This window comes from Phaethon aethereus (genome assembly GCF_964289735.1).
Source record: "Phaethon aethereus genome assembly, chromosome: 1".
In the NCBI taxonomy this organism is placed as follows: domain Eukaryota; kingdom Metazoa; phylum Chordata; class Aves; order Phaethontiformes; family Phaethontidae; genus Phaethon; species Phaethon aethereus.
In genome coordinates, this window is record NC_138575.1 from 49,853,887 (window position 1) to 49,877,672 (window position 23,786).

Here is a 23,786-nt window from a genome sequence, read left to right on the forward strand (position 1 = left end):
GTGACACAGGTGTTGTTCTGCTTGATGTGTCAGTGGTTTTGATGAGGAAAAACACACTTCATGCTTTTGAAGAATAACCAGACTAGTAGGCTTCCAGGCTTAGAGAACCAAGTATAAATACATTGTTCAGCTCCACCTGACTTTTCACTTTTGTGTACAACTCTTTCATACACTGATAGCATGTGGCAAGTCAGTATTATCACCTTCTCTAATTACCTCAACAATGACTTAAAAAAAGAATGAAACAAGATGTGAGATGGATAGCGTTTGGTTTGATCCTGCTTCCCTTTTTCCTTTGAGCACAGCAACAGGAGGGGAGAGGCAGAAGCAAATACAGAGAGGAAGCTTGTTGAAACATACTCTGTTCAAGCAGCATGCGCCGTGCCACGTCCCATTACTCTCACGAGACAGACACTGCATTTTCCTCTGCGTTGGTGTAAGGAACCTGGACACAGCACTTCTGCGCTTCCCTGAACTGCAAACCTGGAAACACTTCTCCTCTGAGGTTTTGTGGGTACCCCCCCTCTGGCAGGGACTAGCAAAAGCTTGCCGCTTCTCCTAGTGAGCATTTGGTGATTCCAGCAGGGAATCTATTTTGTTGCTCCCGCGGTTCAGCATGTGCGTGGGAGTCTCCTCTGACTGAACCGTTCTGACCTACAAAGCTGTATTTCATGAGAGTTTTAAGTTTTCTTTTTAGTAATATCAAGCTGTGCAATCACTTGCTATCTCAATACCTACCAAACACAGGGATGAAACTGTTGAAACTGAAAAATGTGACAATGTTTGCAAGGAGAAATGGAGGTTTAACCCTGCTTTTTTGTGTAAACTGTGATGAAGATTTACATTTTAGGGCAATTGCAAATCTGAATTCCCTTGTACGTCCAGGTAGTCCTCATTTAGCTTTGTCTTTCTAAACCTATTTAAAAGTTTGAAATTTATCTTTTCTTCCGAGTTCAGCCCTTGCTGCTGTCATCTTTGCCTTTTAACCTTCAGGTTCGACTACACAGTTCACTCCGTGTGAGAACACTTTTAAAGCCACTCAGATGCCTTGAGCTAGTGCATAATGCAACAACCCTTCTGGTTAATGGATCGGGTCAGTCTGTTCCTGTTACATGCACTACACTGGCTTCCCATCTGCTTTGCATTCACCTTGCCTTCCTACCTTTAGTCATCTACATTTGAGACTTGCCACCTTGAGTACATTTCCCACTTCATGCATGCACTGAAGACTGAAATCTATCGAAAAAAATGGCAGAGCACCATTTCAATCCTTTCAGAGCTGAACAAAGCGCATTTGCCTTATGCAAAGCTGTGGGTTTCCTGGCTTGCATGGACTTTGCAGAACCCAGAGCAAAACCTACTTATTCAGTCAGCCTTTGCAGTGGTATGTGTAACACAACCCGAAATCCCCGAGAGGAATTTGGCAAAATGGAATGTGAATACCACTGAATGCTTCCTCCTGCGAAGGCATGTGGCCAAGAGCTGCACCTTCCATCGCCACGATGGAAAGTGGTGGGGGAGCAAAGGGAATATGGAAATCCTGGCTCCGAACTTCTCTTCTTCCCATTTATTTCTCGGCCACTCATCGTACATGTAAACAGGATCTAAGTTTCTGGATATGATGCAGCAAGATGGCATGGCATTTAAACTATAGAAAAGAAACTGCATACTGGCAGCCAAAACTGAACCACGGAGCGAGATAAGAGTTAGGCAGGGAGAATGACCAGGACTCATCGCTCAAGCAGGCTCCCTGGCCTTCCCCATCCGCACTGCCAACCTCCCGAGGAGCACAGGGGAGGGAGCAGCCCCGATCCAGCCCGGCTCTCGCCCACCAGCTGCTGCGCTCGCCCTGGAGCCTGGGGAGCAGCGCCTGGGCTGTGGCTGTCCTCCACAGATGTGAATCTCGTCACATCAGGCACCAAAATCATTGCATTTCAAAAAGCACCACAGCCAGGGGATAGTGGCAGCCCGTCTTGCTTCCTTTGTCTCTGGATATTGGTTATTTGCATAAATGGAAATTTTTTCATTAGTTTTAATTATATTATATAGGATCTAGTACCTGACTTCCATAGCATTTTTCTGCAGAGTTTTTCTGTCTAAGGGATCAAGTTTAAACAGGATTTTCTGAAGTACTCTAAGTTTTAGTAAAAGCCTGGAGCTTCCAACAGAACTCATAAGAACATTGTCAGATCTGCCATAATAGCTCGTAACCTCACAGCTCAGGGCCCTTCACTATCCCACAGCCTCCTCTTCCTCCAGCTATCGTCTTAATTCGTGTTACTCAAGACTGGGAAAATGTTGTTTCTGGCATTGCTCTCCAATATCAACAGGGAATATTGCTAAAGTTGCTACAATGTTGTAGGATAGGATGCATTTTATGTGTGTGTCACACACAGATTGGATTTTCATATTGAAAACTTTGTACAGAACAAAAACAGCTTCTTACATCTGCCATGTGATTTCCAACTACCGATGTATGTGTACAATGATTCACTCTTAAGACACAAATTATTCAGTCTAATTGACAAACTAGTCTTTCTTTTTTCTTTCCTTAAAAAGTATATTTACATATATTTTTGTACAGTATAGCATTCAGCATAATATCTACTTTCACCTTTTTTCCTTCTTTTTCTTGCAGTGCATGCAATAACCAAGAGTATTTTAAATACATTATTCTTATTTTTTTTTTAAATTAAGGAAAAATATAAAAAATATTTAGTAGAATAAGCAATAGGATAACATGATGTTTTTAATGCAAAAAGCTATAAAATTTTAAAGAAGCCAGATGATGTTTATTTGAAAGTATCTCTGTGTATTAACTACAGGATTATACAGAAAGAATAATACAAAGCATGTCCGAATGAAATAAAGCCCCCACTTTCTACAAGTTTGTTTAGTTACTGACACTACCATTTGCTAAACTTAGGGTTCTCTTCATTGGCTACTCTGTATTTGTATGCTTTAGCGGCATTTCCACTGGCTCAAAGAAGTAAGACATTCTACAGTAAATTCCAGAGTACAATTAGAAAGAAACTACTTGTTTAAGAAAGCAATAATTTTCAATTGCCATGATGAAATAATACTGTAGTTTGACTTTTTCCAGAGAAAATATTAATAAAATTAATATGAAGAAACATTTTTCTGAGATTGCTGTAATTAAAAAGGTTTTAAGTGACTGCAGGAATCTCTCTATATTTCTTTTAAATAAATACTTCTTAAGTGTGTGAATAGTGAAATAACCATTAATTAACTGTAACTTACTAAGCCATAGGACTAGGTCTAAAACGTTACAACCATCACTGGTTCCATTAGGCTATTTTATTGGGACTAACTTGAAGTGCTTATACATACCAGACTATCCATCTTCGGGACATATTTAAGGGTTATCATATAATCATTTGGGAGATTTCCGACCTACAATAAAAAAATAATAAAAATATTATTACTGACTACACAAAGTAAGACTTAATTTGCATCACTGCAATTTTGCATCAACAAAATCTATCAAATTTTCAATACAAATTTTCAGTAACCTACCAGTTGCAAAAGCTTACATACCCAGTTTCCCGCGGAACTGCTACTGACTCTTATTTGCTCACAAGTGAAGCATCTTTGCACACCTCTGTAACATTCCCAGATCTAATCTGATCAGGTTCAGTGTGACCACTTCCCAGCACAAATAAAGTCAGTAATGTGGTGAGAAGTGACCCAACGACTTGTTACTGCAGAAACTCCACCGCATTTTCGTCTTTTAAAGGCATGTCTTGAAGTGTTTACGTGACAATCTGTATGTAACCCCAACCACTCCAAACAGTGGCTGACCCATTAGTGTCTAAGCCTTTTTCCTTCAGATAACTTACAACTTCAGCAAGCATCTGAACCTGAAAAAATACTTGCTTGCCTTGTGCTTAGTTATATACTGGGACAGAACAACACTTGAGCAAAACTTCAGCGTTGAAGCTGTGCCTCCTACTAATGACAAGCAATATAATTATATCACAGCAATGTCCTGAGGCAAAGATGACCTTCTGCCATGTAAGCTGAGCGTGGCTCTGCAGATGTGGGTGAGCATGGGGTGCGCTGAAGCAAGGACAAGGAGTGGAAGAAGGGTTGTCACTGAATTCTACAATGCAATTTCCCATGCATGGGCTCCAACACTGCCGTGAGACGTGGTTGATCATCTGGGGAATGGGTTGACTGAGGAGATGAAGAAGGAGATACTGCCATGATCCACAATCTCTTGAAGTACTTTTTTCAAAAGGTTTACCAATACTATGATGCTTAGTGATACAGCAAATCTATTTTCTTTTGTGTCAGTGAAAGATTCCATGGGTACTTCTCATCCGGGTTTGAAATTCATTTAGTCCAAAGACAAAAAGCACACACATAATTCTCTTAGTGAACCAGAATCTACACTTTATTCAGCAAAGCATTTCTACTTCTTAGGGTTAAAGATCATTCTATTATGGCTGCTTTTGATTCTGCTGCTATAGCAACCAGCACAGGGATTATTTTTTTTCCTGTGCAGTTTTTAGGTAATATTTGGTTGACACAACAACAGGTTTTATTTGTTAATTAAAAATTTTGTTTCAATTAGAATTAAAATAGTAATTTCAAGATGTTATGGTTCTAGAAAGGATCAAGGACAATACTTACGCACAGTCAGTCACTAGTGAGTTCCAAACATTTTTTATTTACAGTGCGGGCTGAACCACAATCCTTCAGTTCAGTGACATCTACCTTTCTCCTACAGCTTTAAAAAACAAGTTTTATACAAATGATCCTGACAAATTCCTTTCTGTAGATCAATTTTCTTTTTTTCTGCCTACACATTCCCAAGGCAGCAGTTCCAAAAGTGCCAATGAAATCCTCTATATCAATTTCTGTTTACCTGGCATTCTGGGAAGTTGATTCAAGATACTACAAACACTGAAAAATATTGCAATACATTTGTTCTTTCTTTAGAGCATCTGATTTATTCTAAATCCTCATCCACAATTTTTTTCATATTTTTCCTTCCTCTAAAAACATCCTGACATCATGACACATTAATAGGTAATCCAGTTTCTTTTCCAGCTTGCTTTGCATGCCTAGAGAGGTAGGATTAGCAGCACTTCAAGCAGCAAAGATAATGAAGATGCTACTGTATGTGCAAAGTTTCCCATACTCACTCTAGAGGGATTCAGTACTTAGCAATGTCAGCAAAAGCACCGTTCTTTAAGAAAGGTCACTGGAAGATTAAATTTGTTCCAAATCAATGAACACTACAAGAATTGATATGCATTATGTATATAATCTACTTTACTGGCATCAGAGCCTGTCAAGCACTTTTCATGCACAGTTAAAAAAAAAAAAAAGTAACTGCCCAAGAGCTCTTACAGCTTCTCAAACAAAGCCAGAGCATACAGCTCAGCCTCAGACATTTTTTTCCTTGACAGACTGTGAATCAGAAAAGATATTTTTGAATTTACTACTAAAAATGAAGTTCACTGGGGGGGAGGGTGTCAAACACAAAGTATATGCCCTGCCTCAAGAGGAAACAACTTGTTAAAGTTTTATTGATTAAACTCTACATGCCAGATGCAGTGCTGATGGTAAATGATGGAGCTTAGTCAAAGTGAGAGCTATATTTTTGTGTCCCAGTTGGATCTCCCAACTTACGCATAGAAAATAGCGTAGAGCCCGTGATGTAAGAGTGAAATATATGTCTGTACTAAATCTGTGCATTTTGTACTGTCTTGCTTTCCCGAAATGAATCTTGAAATTTGGTTGAAGACTAACCACCAAGACTACAATCCAAAACCAGCCACTTGTTTTTCCAGTGCTGAAGTGATCCTGCAAGGCATGAAAGGACTCCGCGTACCCGCTCTGTGCGGGCTGCCCGACTGCTGTGGCTCCCAAGAAGGAGCCGCATGAAGCAGGGGACAAGAGGGCTCTGGGCTGCCTGAGCAAAGGGGGGTGGAAAGGGACTGTCCCTTGAAACTCCCCCAGTCCTGGAATGGCTTTTTTTGGTTCCTGTACTCAACTTCTTAAGTACAGTGACAAAACTGTGGGCAACAAAACACCTGCCTGCACGACTTCCCTTGGTTTAGAGAAAAGGAACAGTTTTGATGATTATAGTGAATGTGAACTGATAATCTTGGAAAGTAATGTATAGAACTAAAATAACCCTGCATTGCAATTAAAATGCCACCAAAAATTTCTCTGATTTAGTGAGTGTGTGTGGTTGTAGAAGTCCTATCAAGCTCTGAGAAGAGGTGAAGATCAGGAAATCCAGACTTATGCCTTTAAATCCATAAAACCAACAGAAGTGCTATATTCCCCATTGTAACAAAATCTCAAACTGGGGAATGTAAGATTCCTTTTGACATACAGAGGTCTGAATATTTAATACAGCATTGTTAATATTGCATAACCCAAATAGACTTTAAAAATATGCTCATGGTCATATAGACAGAGAGATAAAAAAGGATGTTTTAAAAGCGATTTGGGTTCCATAAACTACTCTTTCATCACAACAGCAGAACAGAAATGAGATGACCTATCTCTGCAGTCAAGTGCTTTGAAATGAGGGCTACAGATCTTGGAAATTCTCTTTATTGTGACTGTTCTGAAAATTTTAAGGAGACAAGCATAGATATAATGATTTTTTAATACACAGATCAAAGATAAAGTAAGTCCTTAAAGTAAAAATTACTATTTACCATTGTGAATGGTGATTTCTTTTTTACTCCGAGACATATGATGGGAAAACCACACTGTCCTTTCAGCTACCATTTCTACTTCCCATTTCTTTTTTCCTCATTCCCCTTTCCTATTCTTTAATGCCCCTGTATCTCCCTTCTTTGCATCCTTGCATTTTCTTTTTCTGCAGGAGCTTCCACTTTCTGTCCACCGTCTCTGTAATCTACTCTATCTCATCTGCTGATGAAGCAGTTAATAAAATCCGCATCATTTGGCTTAAGACAACATGCTAACAATTTCCGTTCACACTTCTTACAGCCATAGTGGCAGATTATTTGCAGGATAACAACACTGGATAATTTTTTATAACCCCTTCACTTCAGAGAGTTAGTTCCATTTAAAAATAAATATCACATGTGGCAGAGAGTGCAGGGTACACATTTACAGCAAAGATGTAATGTGAAGGCAAAGTGTTTGAAACAGCATGTCTCGAACAAGCAACCTAGTCAGTAAATGCTGACTATTGTTTGGGCTTCCAACATTCAAAAAAAACTGCTTTAGCAAAGTAGATCATGGAAGAAGGGGTGAATATCTTAGACTTTGTTAATGGATAAAACCAAAATATGTAGGTACATTCTATACATACTGCACAGCTCAGTGAAGATTCTACTTATACATAGATTTGATGTTCGTATTTAACAACAATATCTACAACGATTCCTAATTCTTATGCAAAATCAGTCACATTTACAGAAATGCAGCTTTCTGCTGACTTACTGTGCTGAAAAGAACAATGGGGACAGACTTTATTGACAGGTGCTGCAATTACAGTTTCATAATACAGAACATTTGTTCATCAAGTAATGTGTTTCCCTCCAGACATCTTCATTAAAAAAGAAGCAGGAGTTCAAGTGATTAGTAATGCGGAATGAATACTCTCTAAATACTTTAATTCCCTATAGGTATGAAATAATGCTCTTTTAAAGTTTTCGCTATTAAAAAAACCCAAAAACCGATTGGTCAATTGTTCTTTGTTTTTTAAAATCACTTTACTTAGGACACATTCTTCATAGAACAAAATTATATTATAAATATTTGAATAAATTTAATATTACAGAAAATACAAGTCACTTTTGTATGAACAGATACCAGTCTGGTTTGCTCTTAGGTTAATTATTTCCCAGAAACCTTATTGCTACTGAATCTGCTCTTTCTTTCCAATTCTAGCTTCTGGTATGAGTCTAGTATGATGCTAGTGAAAATCCAGATTAACACCACTGAAAACAAGTTACACTGTACATCTGTCCTCAATTTATTACTCAACACAAAGTTGATTAGGCAAATGACCCACATTTTCAGGCACTGCACAGTGTGCCTTATTTATTATCCAATAGCTTAGGCTTAGCAGACATCCCTGGTCTATATTCACAGGAAGTATTGACTGAGGCATATTCTTCTCATACTCCTAGAACACAATACAGGCAGGCAGAACACAGCCACAGCCATGATCAGGGGCTTTCTGCTAATGATACAGGGGGTTTACAGTACTTGGAACAAGAAGACCACCAGAACCAAAAAATGAAGACTACATTGGATCAAGCTACAGGCAAAGGAGTTTGGTAGGCAATTGTGGCACTGTTTTGCTAGCTGTAGGTGAACTGCAGTAGAGGTAGGGAAGAACAGAGTAGGAAAAAGAAAGAGGGACATGGATTCATGCTGCAAGGAATTTTAGCATGAGATATGAAGAGGATGAGAATCTGCCTGGAGTTCATCAGGGAGCATCCTTCCTGCAGCCATGAACAGTGTAACAGATACCATGGAAATAATGAGGAGAAGCTAGGACAAGAGGGCAAACTCAGCATGTGTTAAGACACCACAGGCAGTGTTAATAGTTAGTGCCTTTGAAGACAAAACCAAGAAGCTTGCCGTTGATAATGAAGAAACGGAGGAACAGCTTGAAGGGAATAAGATGACGATATAGGGTCAGAGCAGCAAATTAGCAGACAGAAGGGCAAAATTATAGAAGTCAAAGCCAGAAAAAGACTTTTCAGTAGCCTGGATTTTTACCCATGAAGAATTTGGAAGAAAAGTGAATTTGTACGGACAGAGAGCTACAAAAACATTTTTTTCCTTCTATGACATGAGAAACAATGGAGGTTTTAAAAGTGAGCATACAAGGGTCTGAAGTGACAAGAGCCAAAATGGACACCTTTGTTATAGACCTGAATGGCTGGGGAATGATGGTGATGTGAAGAGATGTAAAGAGATACCTTTACAGTGAGGAGAAAAGGCCCTGGGAAGACCAATATTTTGGGGTGATGAAGAGCACAAACTGCCTCAGTGGAAGATTCAGGCCATACTGAATTTAAGCTGATGTCTGAGCATTTGTGATGAGGTAGGAGGAAGAGAGGTCAATATTCTAAGCTAAATGATGGGACTTGTGTACTACTGCTGAACACAAGTTTATTGCACATAGGTATGGAACTATACTCATGACTGTGGACAAAAGGCTTTAAAGAACATGCCAGTGTGGCCAAGAATAACGCATTTGGAAGCAAATGTCATACCACTCTCAGCAATTGTGATAGAGCTTGTGGATAACATCACAATAACTACGGGCAATAACCGTACATACAACATTTGCTTCTATGAAATCCTCAGCACTACAATTTGTTCTCAGTGTGAAAGGGGAGAATGTTTATTAAAGACACCATTTCCTGCTGACACAAACTCTTTGGGTCAGTGGAGAAATAAGATTTTTTTAAAGGCCAATAGAATCAATAAAGAACCCAGACACCCACGGATGCTATGTTTAATTTTGAAGATGTAAGTCATCAGAATATTGTTCCTTAATTCAATGAGAATATTTTGTTTCAAAAAGCAGAAGTGATACAAAAACATTTATAGTCATTTACAAGAGTTGTAGAGTCTCCTGAAATGTATTTTTAAGCAATATCGTGTTTGAGTCCAAATTATATGTACTAAGTATATACTCCATATAGCACAAAAAAATAGTACGTTTTAGCAAAGAAATTTGATCAGTCACTATTCTCTGTGAATTTCTCCCTTCTCATGTTCACACTGTCAGGTGTGAACATTTTTTGTTTTAACAGTACTTTGAACCTTGGTTTTTTTTTTTTTTTCATTTTGTTCTCAATGTCAAGTTGTCATGGTGTAGCATTTCAAAAGAGAATGACCAACTTGCAGTATAGTCAGTTTAATTGAAACCAAGAGTTCTTATACTAAATTTAAGTTACTAAACTTACTTCCATGTTATCCTTTCAATTCTCAAGTGGCTTTATAGAAATCATTTCTGCATGAAAAATCTACGCAAATGTTAACATAACAGACAAAAGAGAGATACAGGCTCCTCAACACATTCTCAGACGCACAACTCAAAACAGAGAGAATCCAGGCGTCTCGGCTTTGTATTTTCTGCATCTCTCTTACTTCTCCAACCTGAAATATCTTTGAACTTGATAGTTAACTTCACCCGAATTTTGCATTTGGTAGAGAGATCTGAAAGGTATGGGTGTAAGTCAGGAGAAGGACCGTACAGCATCCTCACTGAGGAGTGGCTGGAGGAGTTCAGCCCTACCCCAGTCTGCTTGGGCTTGGCAGCAGCAGCAGCACGGTGCAAGCTGGACAGTTGGAACAGGTTTTCTTCCTGGACAAGCAGCACATACACCAGGACAGTCACCACGTGAAGTCCTTCCTGCCCAGCCGATGAGCCCAAGCAGAAGGGGATATAAATCTGGCAAGAGATCAAAACATCACACCTAGGGAGCATGGAAGGGAACTAGCAAGCCCGCTGCATGTGGAGAGCTAAGAGAGGATGTGGAGGAGGGTGGGGGTATGGAAACAGTGCTGCAGGGATATGTGCAAGAACTGCAGTTGCTGGACTAGTCTGGAGGAAAATGTAGGAACACAACATGGAAAGTCAGTCAAAGACTAACCTAATCTTTATGAAATTAGGTTTCTTTCATAATTTATCTCAAAAGCAGAGTGTGATTGCTCAAGCTGCATGCAAATTTTTGTAACCTGTATTTATACATTCTTGAAGTTTAAATTGTACTAAAGGAAAAGTTAAAGCATTTGTTCCGAGGATACACTATTGACAAAAAGTTATAGCTAACCCTGTACGAGAATTTCGCCAGTCCTCACAGGAGTTCTGTTGTTCTGTCATGCTTTCAACAGGTTTAAATCAAAGCTTAATACTCTTTCAAGAGATGAAATATTACCTTGAATAAACATGCCAATACTTCAGAATTCTGCCTAAAGGGACTAGTGTGAGGCACTAAGCATTTGGGTGGGACTACAGAGCACCCCCAGAGATTTACACTATGTGCCAATGTATGTAACAATGCCCAAAGAAAACACGTTAAGAACACTGCACTGGCAGCAAATGTGAGTGACTCCAAATTAAGTGTTTGACAATATTAATGCTGGTCTGACAACCATTTTTACATAATGAAGCCATAATTTTCAGTTGAAGTCAAGATGTAGATGAAGGTACGCTTGTTAAGTGTTCGGTATATACTATTTCTCAAAAACTTTGGTGTTAGATCTTGCGCTACTGCAAGTTAGCATAATCACTGACTCCAGTAGAGTTAAGTACCCACTGACTTCACACAAGGAGATGCACTTTTTCAGGTTAATGCAGTGTTCAATTAAGTAACAGTCAAAATGTACTTGAATGAATTCAGTTCTTATACGAAGCTGAGTCCTACAGACTTAAACTTCTAGGTACAGCAAATAGAGAGAGAAACACATAATGAGTGTAACCCACTCACACCTAAAGACTATAAGAACGGTTCAATCATTTTTGCTTTGATTGCTACAACGATGTCCAATATACTATTTTTATATATGGCACAAGTTTCCCATATACCTAAGATAAAGACTTCTGGTTCATTTCAGCTGTGTTTGCTGCCAGTCTGCTCCATGCAAATCAGTAACACAAGGGCAATAATCTTTCATCTGCATAGGAAGCAGTCTGATCCCAGACAACGTTTGAGGAAATCAAGAATTTTGACAATTTTTATGGAAGTTTGGAGGGAGGAAAACACATATGTACATACACTCCAGCTTGGTCAAGAAGGTCATCTCTTCAATGAACTCTGAAACTATTCTCCAGTCTCTGCAATAAAGGTTTTGATCAAATGACAGATGTTGATGGATTTTTTTTTTTTAAATATTCCCCTGGTTCTGATATAGATTTGCTAGCTTTGCTTAAGTGCCATTAGCCACTGATTATTGTTTAATATAAAGTATAATTTAAAATAAAAGCTACTTACCAATTTTGCAATGTCATTCACATCATCTGTCACTGGATTCCCGCAGGAATTCTGGGCTTTGACAAGAGGATTAAGTAGGAGTAGTTGAAGACAAAAGCAAGTGATAATCCAAGTCTATTTAGTTAAAAACAAAACAAAACAAAACAAGAAGACCCAAGTAAGCAATCTCCAAACATGAAGTAACAAGACTGTAGTAATGTTTTTCATATACAAAGTCTAGATGCAACAATACTCTTCATTTTTCATGAGGACATACTCATACCACTATAATATAATCTTCATGGCAGGGATCCACAGAAATGCACTTAATTGATCTTTTCTGGAAGCAAGTATCTTTAGAGTAATAATGGAAAATCTGGTATTGAGCCATCACATTACTTGTGCAGGATCCTGCTTAGGTGAGTTTCTGCAAAGTTTACAGATACCAAAGAAGAGAAAGAGACAAACTTCGCAATATTCTTCATCATCAATACAAAGCTAGCTAAATACTTGTCATTCACCTGGTAAGGTATTTGATAAACCTGTGCTCCTAATGTGATAATGGATGATAAGGAACAAAATTATACCAGATCACAGCAAGATAAAAGGAGAAAGTTCATAATCACAGTCATTATATTTGGGTACTTAAATTTCAAGCTAAACCACAACTGGACTCTGCCCAAATACTGAGATCTCAAGCAGCAATACAATACATTTTCTCTAAGTGACGTGCCCTGGCCTCTCAGGAGTAGCAGCTTGGCTTTGGCACTACATTCCCCTCCTAAATGCCGTTAGGAACAGCAATGCAATGTACTCACAGGGGCTTGTGAGACTCAGCCAGAAAAGCACCAGATAACTAGCTGCGATGCACCTGGGTGTCTCCTTGGCTACACTGCCTGAACTTCCTCGCCTTCTGTTGTTCCTTGTGCTTCGCTGGTTTCCCACAGAGCCCTGTGCCAAGTTTAAGCTGCAGATCTTTATTTCCAGAATGTTAAAGCATTTAAGTTATGGATAATCAAAAGTTGCCTCGGGTTGTGAAGCTTCTTGTGCCAGCTGACTGAAGCTGTCAGCAAGAGCCGATGATGGTGTACATTTACTGCAAGTATGGAATTTGCCTGTGCAGGCTCCTGAGCCTCCATGAGGGCAGGACGGAGACCAGAATTTGCTTTTGCACAAGCTAAGATGCATCTCAGGCCCGTCTGTTCCCTGTGACGGGTAAAGAACTCCCGTCTCCAGCCTTGCCTTCAAATGCTATCCAACCTTTCCAATTTAAGACCAGAGCAAATCAAACAACATAGATGAAGCTCTCTAGGAAAGCAGAGAGAGCAAGTCACAGATTGGAGAGATTAAGTATCATTATAGTAACTTAGAGGGGCTAAGAAAGCACGATGATAAAGATTGCTCGCAAACATGTTGGAACAGTGCCAGGCACTATCCCTAGAGCTGTTAAATGACAAGTAAATCTCTCTTGTAGCTTATATCTCTTAAATCTTATATGTCTCTCACACCTCAAGAAAAATTGGTCATTTGTTTTCTTAGAATATGGCTTCCTGACTCATTTAGGTAAAACCAGTGCGAGCTGCTGCTGGAAAAAATAATCTAGCCTCCTCACCCTGCCTCTTGCACTGGTACTGAGGAGATGGTTTAGGCAGCTGTACGAGGCAGAAAATTGCTGGTTTTGTTTTCCTGTGCTATTTTTCAGGCAGACCAGCTTTCTGATCCAGGTAACTGAGACAGCAGAAATGTTCCACTACAGATGGAACAAGCCAGGACTGCCCATTTCAGTGGAGCCTGCTCTTGGCTTTCCCTAAACTGTATCTTCAGACACCGCAGGATCAAGACAGTGGGTAGACTTACACACAAAGAAATCTAAACTATTCTAAGCAAAGCACACGTAAAATATGCAGCATGTCTTTTGAGAATGCCTCTTGCTTCAACATAACTAGCATTTAGAAATAGTTTTAGTTTAATATTTGTACAAATAATTATTGAGAATAATTACCCATGTGAAGAACTGAGAATAAGTACCTAACTCGAAGTTAGGTACTTAACAGTCTCACAAAACCTTACGCTACACAAAGCTTTGCAGTTCTACATATATGAACAAGTCAAGCCCTCAGGAGATGCAGTGAAGCTGTTGGGCTCAAAGCCGCACTCGAGACACAAGAGACAACAACCCTGTGTCTATTCCCATTTCCAATGAAAGGATAGTGAGGCCTGGAACGTGGGAACCTGGTTCTGCTGACATTCCTCCTGAGTAATTTGGCCGGCCTTGGTGCGTTTGTACCTCTGCTTCTGTCTTTTGCATGTAGCAGTGACAGCGATGCTGCTAGTCTCTGAAAGGACCTTTGAGAGCTCCTTGCAGTGTATAAGAGCTCAAAGCTGTTTAAGAGCTAGCTTTATGTGGTCAGAGAAACATTTCCCTCTCCTCACATAAGCTCCAGAATCACAGAGGAAACCAACGGGGACCTCAAGTTAACAGCCTCCTTCCCCACTATGATTTTTGGAACAAAATTGTATAAAAAAAGGCAAGAAATTAATGACAACCAGCTCCAAAATGGACTAACTATACTGCTTTCAAGAATTAAAAAACAAGTAGCTCTACCTTCAGAGTTAAACAGTACCCTACATTCACTGAGGTTCAGGGACATTTCCCTGATGTGTTTTTTGGAGATGCAGTCCACACCAGAAATCACCAATTTCTTTACTAGGTTCCTCAATAGTATGTAAATGAAGATGGGATTTGTTCACTGACTTGTGTCACTGTCATAGGACAATGTTTAACCTAAGAGTCTAATAATCAAAAAAGTAACAAAACTCTTTAAATGGAAGTACTTTTTTTGCCAGATCAGCTGAGTAGTATTAATAAAAGCAGCAGCATACTCCAAATAAAACCAGGACCCTGATTCCTGTTGTCAATTTTCTGGATTCAATTTTCTGGTTTCAAAATTCTGGACCTAAAGACAACCCATACATGAACCTTAAAACCACTGCACATTTTACAATTATGCAGATCAAAAAGAATACACTTTCTTCCCTGTGTAAATAATGGGATTTTAAAGCATAGTAATTTTTAATGGCTATTAAAAATAAATGCTTTGTAAATTTTGAGATGATTTGAGGTTTTTCTTGCTTATTTGTTCCCTGTGCCATCCAACAAGAACTGAAAATCTGTAAAATACTGCTAGTTTCAACAAGCCTATTATCCAAAATCTTTTAATTATTTGCACTTACAAAATATTTATATTACACATGCCTACAGGCACATCATATGTAAGGACTGTACAGATCAAAGAGCTAAGCTATTTTTGTGTTATTTACTAATGACCAAACCTGCTGTTTGAGCAAAACTTGAATAGACCGAATTAAGTCAAGGACAGAACAAAAGGGAAGCTTAAACAGCTTTATAAATAGAGATTCCAGTTTTACACTTTACTAAGCATAAATGAAAGTTACCCACACAGTACTCATAACAGATTTCCATATATAATTACTTCCAAGCTAAAATGGGATTTTCAAAACTGGCCACAGGATTTAATCACACATCATCTACCAGCATCAAATTGAAGATATATGGCAGACAGGAGGCAGACCTGTATACCAAAGGGCGTCTTTCTATTTTTGGCTCCAAAATTATTAAATTGTTTTTATATTCTGAAATCTCTTAAATACTGAATATTTAAGTTGCTTTTGTGAAAGGGAAAAAATAATGATTAGACTGGAAAGGAAAAGTCAAATTAAAGATTTCAAGTATGCACTTTTGACCATTCTGCAAATTATTTTTGTTACTGCTTATAAGCCACAATTTATAATTTCATTTAACAGCATTTTAGAGGCTTAGCTAGTGATCCAATGTGTTGAAGGCCATCCTTTCAGTTGTAAATCAACAACTTTATTAATATGTTCTTAGTTTATGATCTGGAGTGTTGACAAATACTGCTGAATGAGTGCTTTAGCATCTTTTTCACAGTATGCTATCAAAGATAGTTAATCTTGCTCGTTAATGTTCAGCTAATTCCTTAAGTGGAAAGCAGCAAGGGGAATACCACATTCCTAAATAACCCAAACATTGGAAAGTCTGGACATTTCCAAACATCTAGTTTATACTGATAACAATTCTAATCATGAGTAGGGAGAAATCATCCAAAAAAAAAAAAAAAAAAAGGCAAATAATAAAATGCAAAAAAAAAAAACATTAAGCACAGGGAGAGGTAGCAACTACACAAATTAATGGCTTCTTAATTATAAAATCTCTTGCATTCAAGTCATGTTAGCCATGGAATTTTTCAGCCTGGTTTCTTGAGCAAATCATCCAGTTAACCACAACGAAGCCACAGCTGCAGTAGGGTTAGCCAACAATGTGGAACGATATTCACCCTGGGCCAGGCTTCCCAAATTTATTTTTCATTTCTGCTAATGCTGGTGTAGAAACATCTCTCAATATTGGCTCCTCAGGCAGTGTTTGCATGCTGATTTGCAGAGGCACAGCTTGTGAACTTCTGCCATAAACAACATTGGTTGGTCAGTCACGGGTAGCTAATTTAATGTTCATACTTATGCCTTAAAAAGCCTTTTGTGAGAAGATTCAGAGAAAATGAAAATACCAAGAAAAGATCTTTCTTGCCTTTGGTTTTTTTTTTTTTGTTTTTTTGTTTTTTTTTACCACAAAGCATCCTGAAGCATAAAAGCAGAGTAATTATTGCATATGTCTACTAATCTATTTAGTTATTTAGCTGTGATAGAGATAAAGTCATGGAAGAATTGTCTCTAACCAATTAAGGAATTTACTGTTAGCACGGAAAAATTTTAAAGTGAAAGAAGAGCATTTACACAGAATGTAATCCGTTTTCATGGTATTCAGCGATACCTTCACCCATGCAAATGACAGCACTAACTACTCTAAATGGCTGTGCCTAAATATTAAGTGTTAAATATTGCTCAAGCCCTAAAGGAGCGAGTTAGGTGTGGGGGGAAAAAAACAGTGACCCACCCATGACCACCTAGTTCTGGAAGGTGTGAAGTATTTTCCAAGCATATTTGGAACTGGAAAGGTCCCACATGCTCTCAGGTACTCTGGAGATAACTTCAGTGTAGTTGGAGGAAACACTTGGGTGATCCCTGAATAACACATAGTTGAAGCATTAAGTCCAGTGTACACCCATCATTGTCCTTCAAAAGACTGGCACTAATCTAACAGAATATAAGAGCCTATCAACTAGGGTGCTCACTGATGAGTGACAGACCTGGATTAAAATACCTCTAACAACTCACAGATATCTATATTCCTCTGATATCTACCTCATAATTACCACCGGAGGCACCTTCCCACCTATGTTGGCTTCCTAGCTAGAAGGGGCAAAAGGGGGATACGCTGGTATTCCTGACCCTTATTTTTCAGAACATTCATGCATTTTACACTGGCAAGCCATTGTAGAAAAAAGAGACATGTTCACTGCACAGGCATCAGAACGTTTATGTGTATCCTCGTCTCGCACATGCTCCTCCATCTGGGCACCCTAACTTCTGGGAAGCTCCCCAGTCAACATGCGAGTTTTCTTGAACAACCTTTTGGCAGTCCATTGAACAAAACAGAGGCTAACTCCAGCTCAGTGAGTCACCCTGCCAGGGTGAGACACCTAAAAATCTCTGGATCACACCCTACATGCTTTGTTATGATTACAAAAAGCAGATGCATACTTTTCTAGTGACTGATACTATTAATTTTTTTTTTAACAATCATGTTTAGTAGGGAAAATAATGATAAAAGTAAACAAAATTCATCAGGAAGTATCAGAGTGATTTATTTGGATTCCGATTTAAACACAGACTACAGAAATGCTGGTCACTTTTTCAGAGTAAGTTCTGGAGTGCTTTAGACATGAAACATTTGAACACGTATTCAGTTATTTACAAAATGGGGAATACTCCTCTACCCAGTTCTGCAGATAATATATAAAAGACGTAATGCAAGTGTACTTTAGGGGGTAAAGGAGAAGGAAATTAATGAATTATTGTTACAAAAATAAGCAGGAAAGGTGCCATTGCCCCCCACATTCAAATGAGTTCAATGGGCAACCTGCTTTCGCAGCTGTTTAATCTTTTTGTGACATTTGGTATTTGCCTTTCCATGATGTTCCCAACCGTAAAACCTCTTCTCCTAACCTTTGCAAACTCACTTGTTTTCCCATGAGTGACTTCTGGAATGCCCAATGGCAGCTGACAAGAGCAGGATTTTTCAGCTAGATGTCCATTTGGTGGCAGAATGATAAAGTGGCACTTGATGGACTCCACCAGCCACATGTGAAAAGGAAAAGCCAACTGCTATATCCAGATGCTTACAGACCTTGTTCCCTTCTAAGGTACACTGTTAATGAATCAAAAATAACTCTATTCAGGTCAAAGGATAAAAATAGTTCAAAATCTGTTAAATGCTAATGCAGAACTACTTTTTCTTCACTACTTTTTCTTCAGCTGGAAGGAGAAACCATCCTGTAGTTCTGCCAAGTTATGCACGCCTTTTTCCTGAGATAGACAAATTTAAGATACGTGGTCTTACTGTGCTGAGAAAATGATGAATCACACTATTCTTTCCCACCATCCAGATCTTGGGAAAACTAGGAAGCTGCCTAGACTATACACCAACTTAATTTCATGCAACCTCAGGCCAATTGCTATCAGCCTCTACCCCTTCCAGCTCTCCTTGACAGCCGCAGAAGCAGCAGGCTGCTCCAGCCAATGTGCTACTGCTGCACTTAGTAAGGTGCAACCAAACTCCTGCTGTGTTTGGTCTGTGTGTTTCAGCTGGAACCAACAAGAACTGATAAGCAAAATGAAGTGTAAATTGATATAGAGTTTGCCTTGCAAATCAATGTAATCCAGGTATTTTGTAATTACAACTACAAAACAGTTTTTTAAATGTGTAAATTAACGTATTTATTTTCCATCCCTGTAAAGATACCAAGGGAAAATATTTGGCTGTCCTAAAAATGCTGGCTTTGTCTCTTTAAAAGTGTTATCTGTTCCTTAATAAATTTTGTCCACTCTAATCTCACTGGACAATCAGGGATTCAGGCAGTTTCCACGCATCCTAAATATGTCCTGGATGACAGCCAGTTTGTTTAGTTCACAAACACTGGGAAGTGAAGTTACCAAGAGACAGGTAAATACATATGGATGTTGCCACTGGAGCTTGTGTTAACAGCATCCAAATAAATATTTACTGATAATCATCCATCAGGCAGCATTCTAGTTCTGCAAAGAACCAGGTGTTTTATGGACAAAAATGTTTCAATTGGAAGAAAGGTTAAAAATAAAAAAGACATGTTTTGAAAGAAATCTTACTGTTAAGTCATAACTAGGGATTATGAGGACCTTCAGAGGTCCTGCATTTAGTTCAGACTTTTTAAGACATATGTACTGGCAAGTGATTTCCCCCTCCCGCCCCCGTAAAGTTCCATTACAATCATCTAGGATTAGTACTGAAATTTTACATTTTTCTATCTCACTTCAGAGTGATAAAGACCAATATTTACTTGTTCTGTTAATGGAGGCACTGAGATCCAAAATACCTACACAATCAAATTAGAAATAAGCAGAAAACCAGACTTCAGTTGACTCAACAAAACCTCCCACAAACCCCAAAGAGGAACTTGTCTTTTTTTTTCCATCCCCCCCTCCTGGGAACTTATGAAAGTTTTCTTGCAAAAATCCGAAGGCATTTTTAAGTAATTGAAAGGGGAAGGCAAGATTATCTTGGCGGGGAGGACAAGATTCTCACACTATATGGAGGTGGATGATCTGACTGCCTCAGGGAATGAAAAGACATTCTCTTAAGTAAAATACTTAATTAAAGATTGTTTTTAAAGATCTATTTCAGATGTCTTGCTTGTTTGCCAAGTTTGTGCAAAAAAACCCCCACTATCTTGAATATTCTTTTGTATTATAATGGACGTGTATGCTGAGCCACCCTTTTTAATCTTAGGCCTTCAAGCACCAGTGAAGGAAATGGAATGAGTTATTACAGAAATTTTGCACTAGATCTTTCATTCTTACCATCTGCTACAGAGTACATGGAATTTGATTTGGGAGAATATTACACTGACAAAATGAAAAAGAACAAAAAACAAACAAAACCAGGAAGAGCAAAAACATCAGCTATTTTGATACTTGGCATACTATGAAACTCATGTACATGATGAAAATGTCTTTGTCCTCCCTAGTACTTCATTTGTAGTATGAAGTAAAACAGGTTAAGTGTATTCTTACTCTTTCATGCACATAAACTTTGCTAGAAAGTAAACTGTATTATAAATCTGAAGAGTTTTCACTTCATGCCTGAACCTGTAGAAAAAGAACATCAGAAAAAAAATAGTTTTATAAAAAATTAAAAGGTTTTAGGCATTTTTTTTCTTTTCAATCCTTTTATACTTTCTTGTATAAGCAGAGGATGATTGCTGAGATATAAATCACAGACTGATCAACTTGGTCTTAAACCCAAGACATGTCCTCAGAAAGACACTGCTCTGTTTCTAAACTCTGAATTTCTTTGATAACATCCCTGATAGACCTGGTATCTTTATAGAGATATATATTCAGAACTAATTTCTCTGACGTGCTTGATACGAGAGACCTCATTACAAAAGGATAATTGCTGAACACAGACTAAAACTAGATGCCAGTACAGTTGAGATTAAGTGCGTTTCATCCACCTACCTTAATTGTATTACATCCTTACATTTACAAGCTTAGGTGAGATTAAAGAACACTGTTTGGATCTCTCAGATATGCCAACACCAGTATAAGCTTTGACAGTGCTGAAGGATGATATTTTTTTCACATCAGTATTGTACTATATATCACGAGACTATTAATTTCCTGACTTTCTACAGCTGCTGTCTGCATTGGTGGTCTACAAGACCACTCAGGCTAAAATGCATAAATGATATGGTTTGCATCGTGATAAAGATTATGGGATTGAGCTCCAGCAGCTTTGCTCAGTCCCTCTACCACTGTGAAGATCTCATGACCAACATCAGGTATATGCGGAACTCTGCAGTCCATCCAGAAAATCTCTAGCATCATCTGACACTAGGGCAAATGATATCAGTAACCTGAATTCCAACATCCAGGGATAGGTCTAGGTAGCCCTCCTCAACAGGCAATCAAAAACTGGTATTCCTGGAGCATAAATCTCTTGACTGACTTCATGTGCTCCATTCAACAGCAGGTATCAAAGGCACTATGGATTTCAGGTAACTCCTGGGATGGGTAGGCTCCAGATAACAGTTCTGTTATATCCTACTCCTTTGATCCCACAGACAGCTTACATTTGTAATAGAACTGGATAAAACCAAATAGAAAGAGTGGAGAAGTAAAGTGGGAGTGGAGGGAATAATCACAGAATCATTTAGGTTGGAAAAGACCCTTAAGATCATTGAGTCCAACAGTAAACCTAACACTGCCAAGTCCACCACAAAACCATGTCTCTAAGCGCCATGCCTACATGTCTTTTATATGCCTCCAGGGATGGTGACTCAACAGCTTCCCTGGGCAGCCTGTTCCAGTGCTTGATAACCCTTTCAGTAAAGAAATTTTTCCCAACATCCAACCTAAACCTCCCCTGCTGCAACTTAAGGCCATTTCCTCTTGTCCTGTCACTTGCTACTTGTGAGAAGAGACCGCCACCCACCTTGCTACAACCTCCTTTCAGGTAGTTGTAGAGAGTGGTAAGGTCTCCCTGCAGCCTCCTTTTGACAAGAATAAATAACCCCAGTTCCCTCGGCTGCTCCTCACAGGATTTGTTCTCTAGAGGCTTCAAGCAGCTTCACTGCTCTTCTTTGGATGTGCTCCAGCACCTCAATGTCTTTCTTGTAGTGAGGGGCCCAAAACGGAACACAGTATTCAAGGTAAATCTTGGAAAATTGTTCCAAATCTTCACTGTTTTGATGGTTAAAAGCCTTCTTGTACTGTCCAGTTTAAGTGTACTGGTAGCAGTTTATATCAATGTGTCCTGATGGCAATACTGCTCCTTCGCTTATGGAGTTATACTCCCACCTTTCCAGTTTGTTCTCTTGAGGTATTTACGGAGATCAACCCTACTATCCGAGTCTTTATTATGCCTGATTAAAAAGCCCATCTGACTTCCAGCGCTCCATAACATAGAAGCAACATAAAACCCAAAAACTCATGGAAAATAAACGAAGCATTCCCCTTCTCTTACCTCCTCTCAGATTACACGTTGCATTTATTTACTCTCTATGGCACCTTAGTTTCACAGGCTCTCCTCTCCAGCAAATGTAAATAGAGGATTATCCTACCTCTTACTGAGCATTGTTGTGGCTATTACAATGGATGCAGTATCCAGCCAGGTGGTTGCTTCTGAAGTGAAGAGGAGCAAACAAGTTAAAATCAACTTTAAGTCATGCAACTTTTAAGTTGAGGATCGCTCCTCATTAGTCAGAGCAGTTTCTCCCATTGATAAATAACAGCTGATATAAAAGGTATTCCCAATTTACTTACACAAAAGCTGGCTTCTCTGGATGTATTCCAGACAGTAGCACCTGCATCAACTTAAAAAGGCTTAGAACAGGAAACTTCAATGCACCGGAACTGAGCAGTTTTCACTTTGATCCCCCAAAACCTCAGTTGGTAACTTTTCAAATTATGATGTAACGTGTATTTCTCTCTTGTAAAATGTTGGTGAGGAAAGTGATTTTGTATTTTGAAGAGATTAAAAAAACCTAAACAAACCCAATATTTAGCCAAGGCTGTGGTCAAAGTTTTCAACATCAACTACAACATTGACGAAAGAAGGTCATTCTGCTTTTCAGCTGCTTTAAATCTTGGATCTTTTGGGAAATACTTAAGGGATATTTTAGGTTTCCTTCCATCATCAGTAGTGACATCTAAAATTTTGAACATAAGTAATAAAAGTTGTTACTCATTCTTTCGGAATTCAAAAGATACTTTTATAAGCACTATTCTAAACCTACATTATTACCTTGGAGCATGTAATAGGGATGAAAATTATTCTTCACGCACTACTGTAGGATGAAAGAGTGCCATTACACAACTCAGCTGCAGAAACAGGGTCACGTCATTCTTCCATAGTGAAGCTTGAGCTTCTGCTCCTTCTCTCTTTTTTCTCTCCTTTTCTCTATTTCATCGAGAAATTTACTATATTGGACATGTCTATTAATGATGTGCTTGTGTACCATTCATGATTTAGAAACGTGGCTTTACATATTTAACACAGTGTTTTACAAGCATCTTGCATACAAACCCCTATGCTAAGTCAATAGAAGACCTAGTATGTGCCATAAGTAAATATTCAGAGGAAAATTTAACGTAACAGTGCCTGGTTTGTTAGAAACAGTTTGAATTTTAAAACAAATACATAACCCTTTCCACAGAGTGTTCTGTTTCCAACAAAACACATGTTGTTAGGCAATGAAGTCAGCTTCTGGCCCCATAAACAGCAGACATTTTAACAATAATCTATAGTGATTTTTTTACAAAAACTGCAGGAGGTTTCTAGAAGAGAATTTTTCAAGGGGAAAGATTAAAAGCACCTACAGGCAAGCTGTTTAAAACCCAGCATACTAAAAAACCAACAAAAGTGAAAAATGAAACCTGCATCTCCTGGCTTTGGTGTTAACTTTTTCATCTTATTTTATCAGGACATGCAGGAAAAATGTTTAGGTCTTTGAGCATGTTTATCTTATTTGTGACAATAAAAATCCTATTGTTCTTTGATCATTTACATAGTATTTCTTGATACAGTAGTTAGCCAACCAGAAAGTCTGTCGTGATATTGCCCTGGGAAAT

The 23,786-nt window shown here is 38.6% G+C and overlaps 1 protein-coding gene across 1 annotated transcript in view; it reads right to left on the bottom strand.

Moving 5' to 3' along the window:
* KITLG (KIT ligand) overlaps window positions 1-23,786 on the bottom strand; it is a gene marked incomplete at both ends in the record, with an annotated part of 52,215 nt that overhangs the window by 13,204 nt on the left and 15,225 nt on the right. The window contains 2 exons of the mRNA XM_082004722.1: window positions 3,352-3,414; window positions 11,982-12,095. Of these exons, the coding sequence (XP_081860848.1) occupies window positions 3,352-3,414; window positions 11,982-12,095 (177 nt within the window). The remainder of the gene's footprint in view (window positions 1-3,351; window positions 3,415-11,981; window positions 12,096-23,786) is intronic.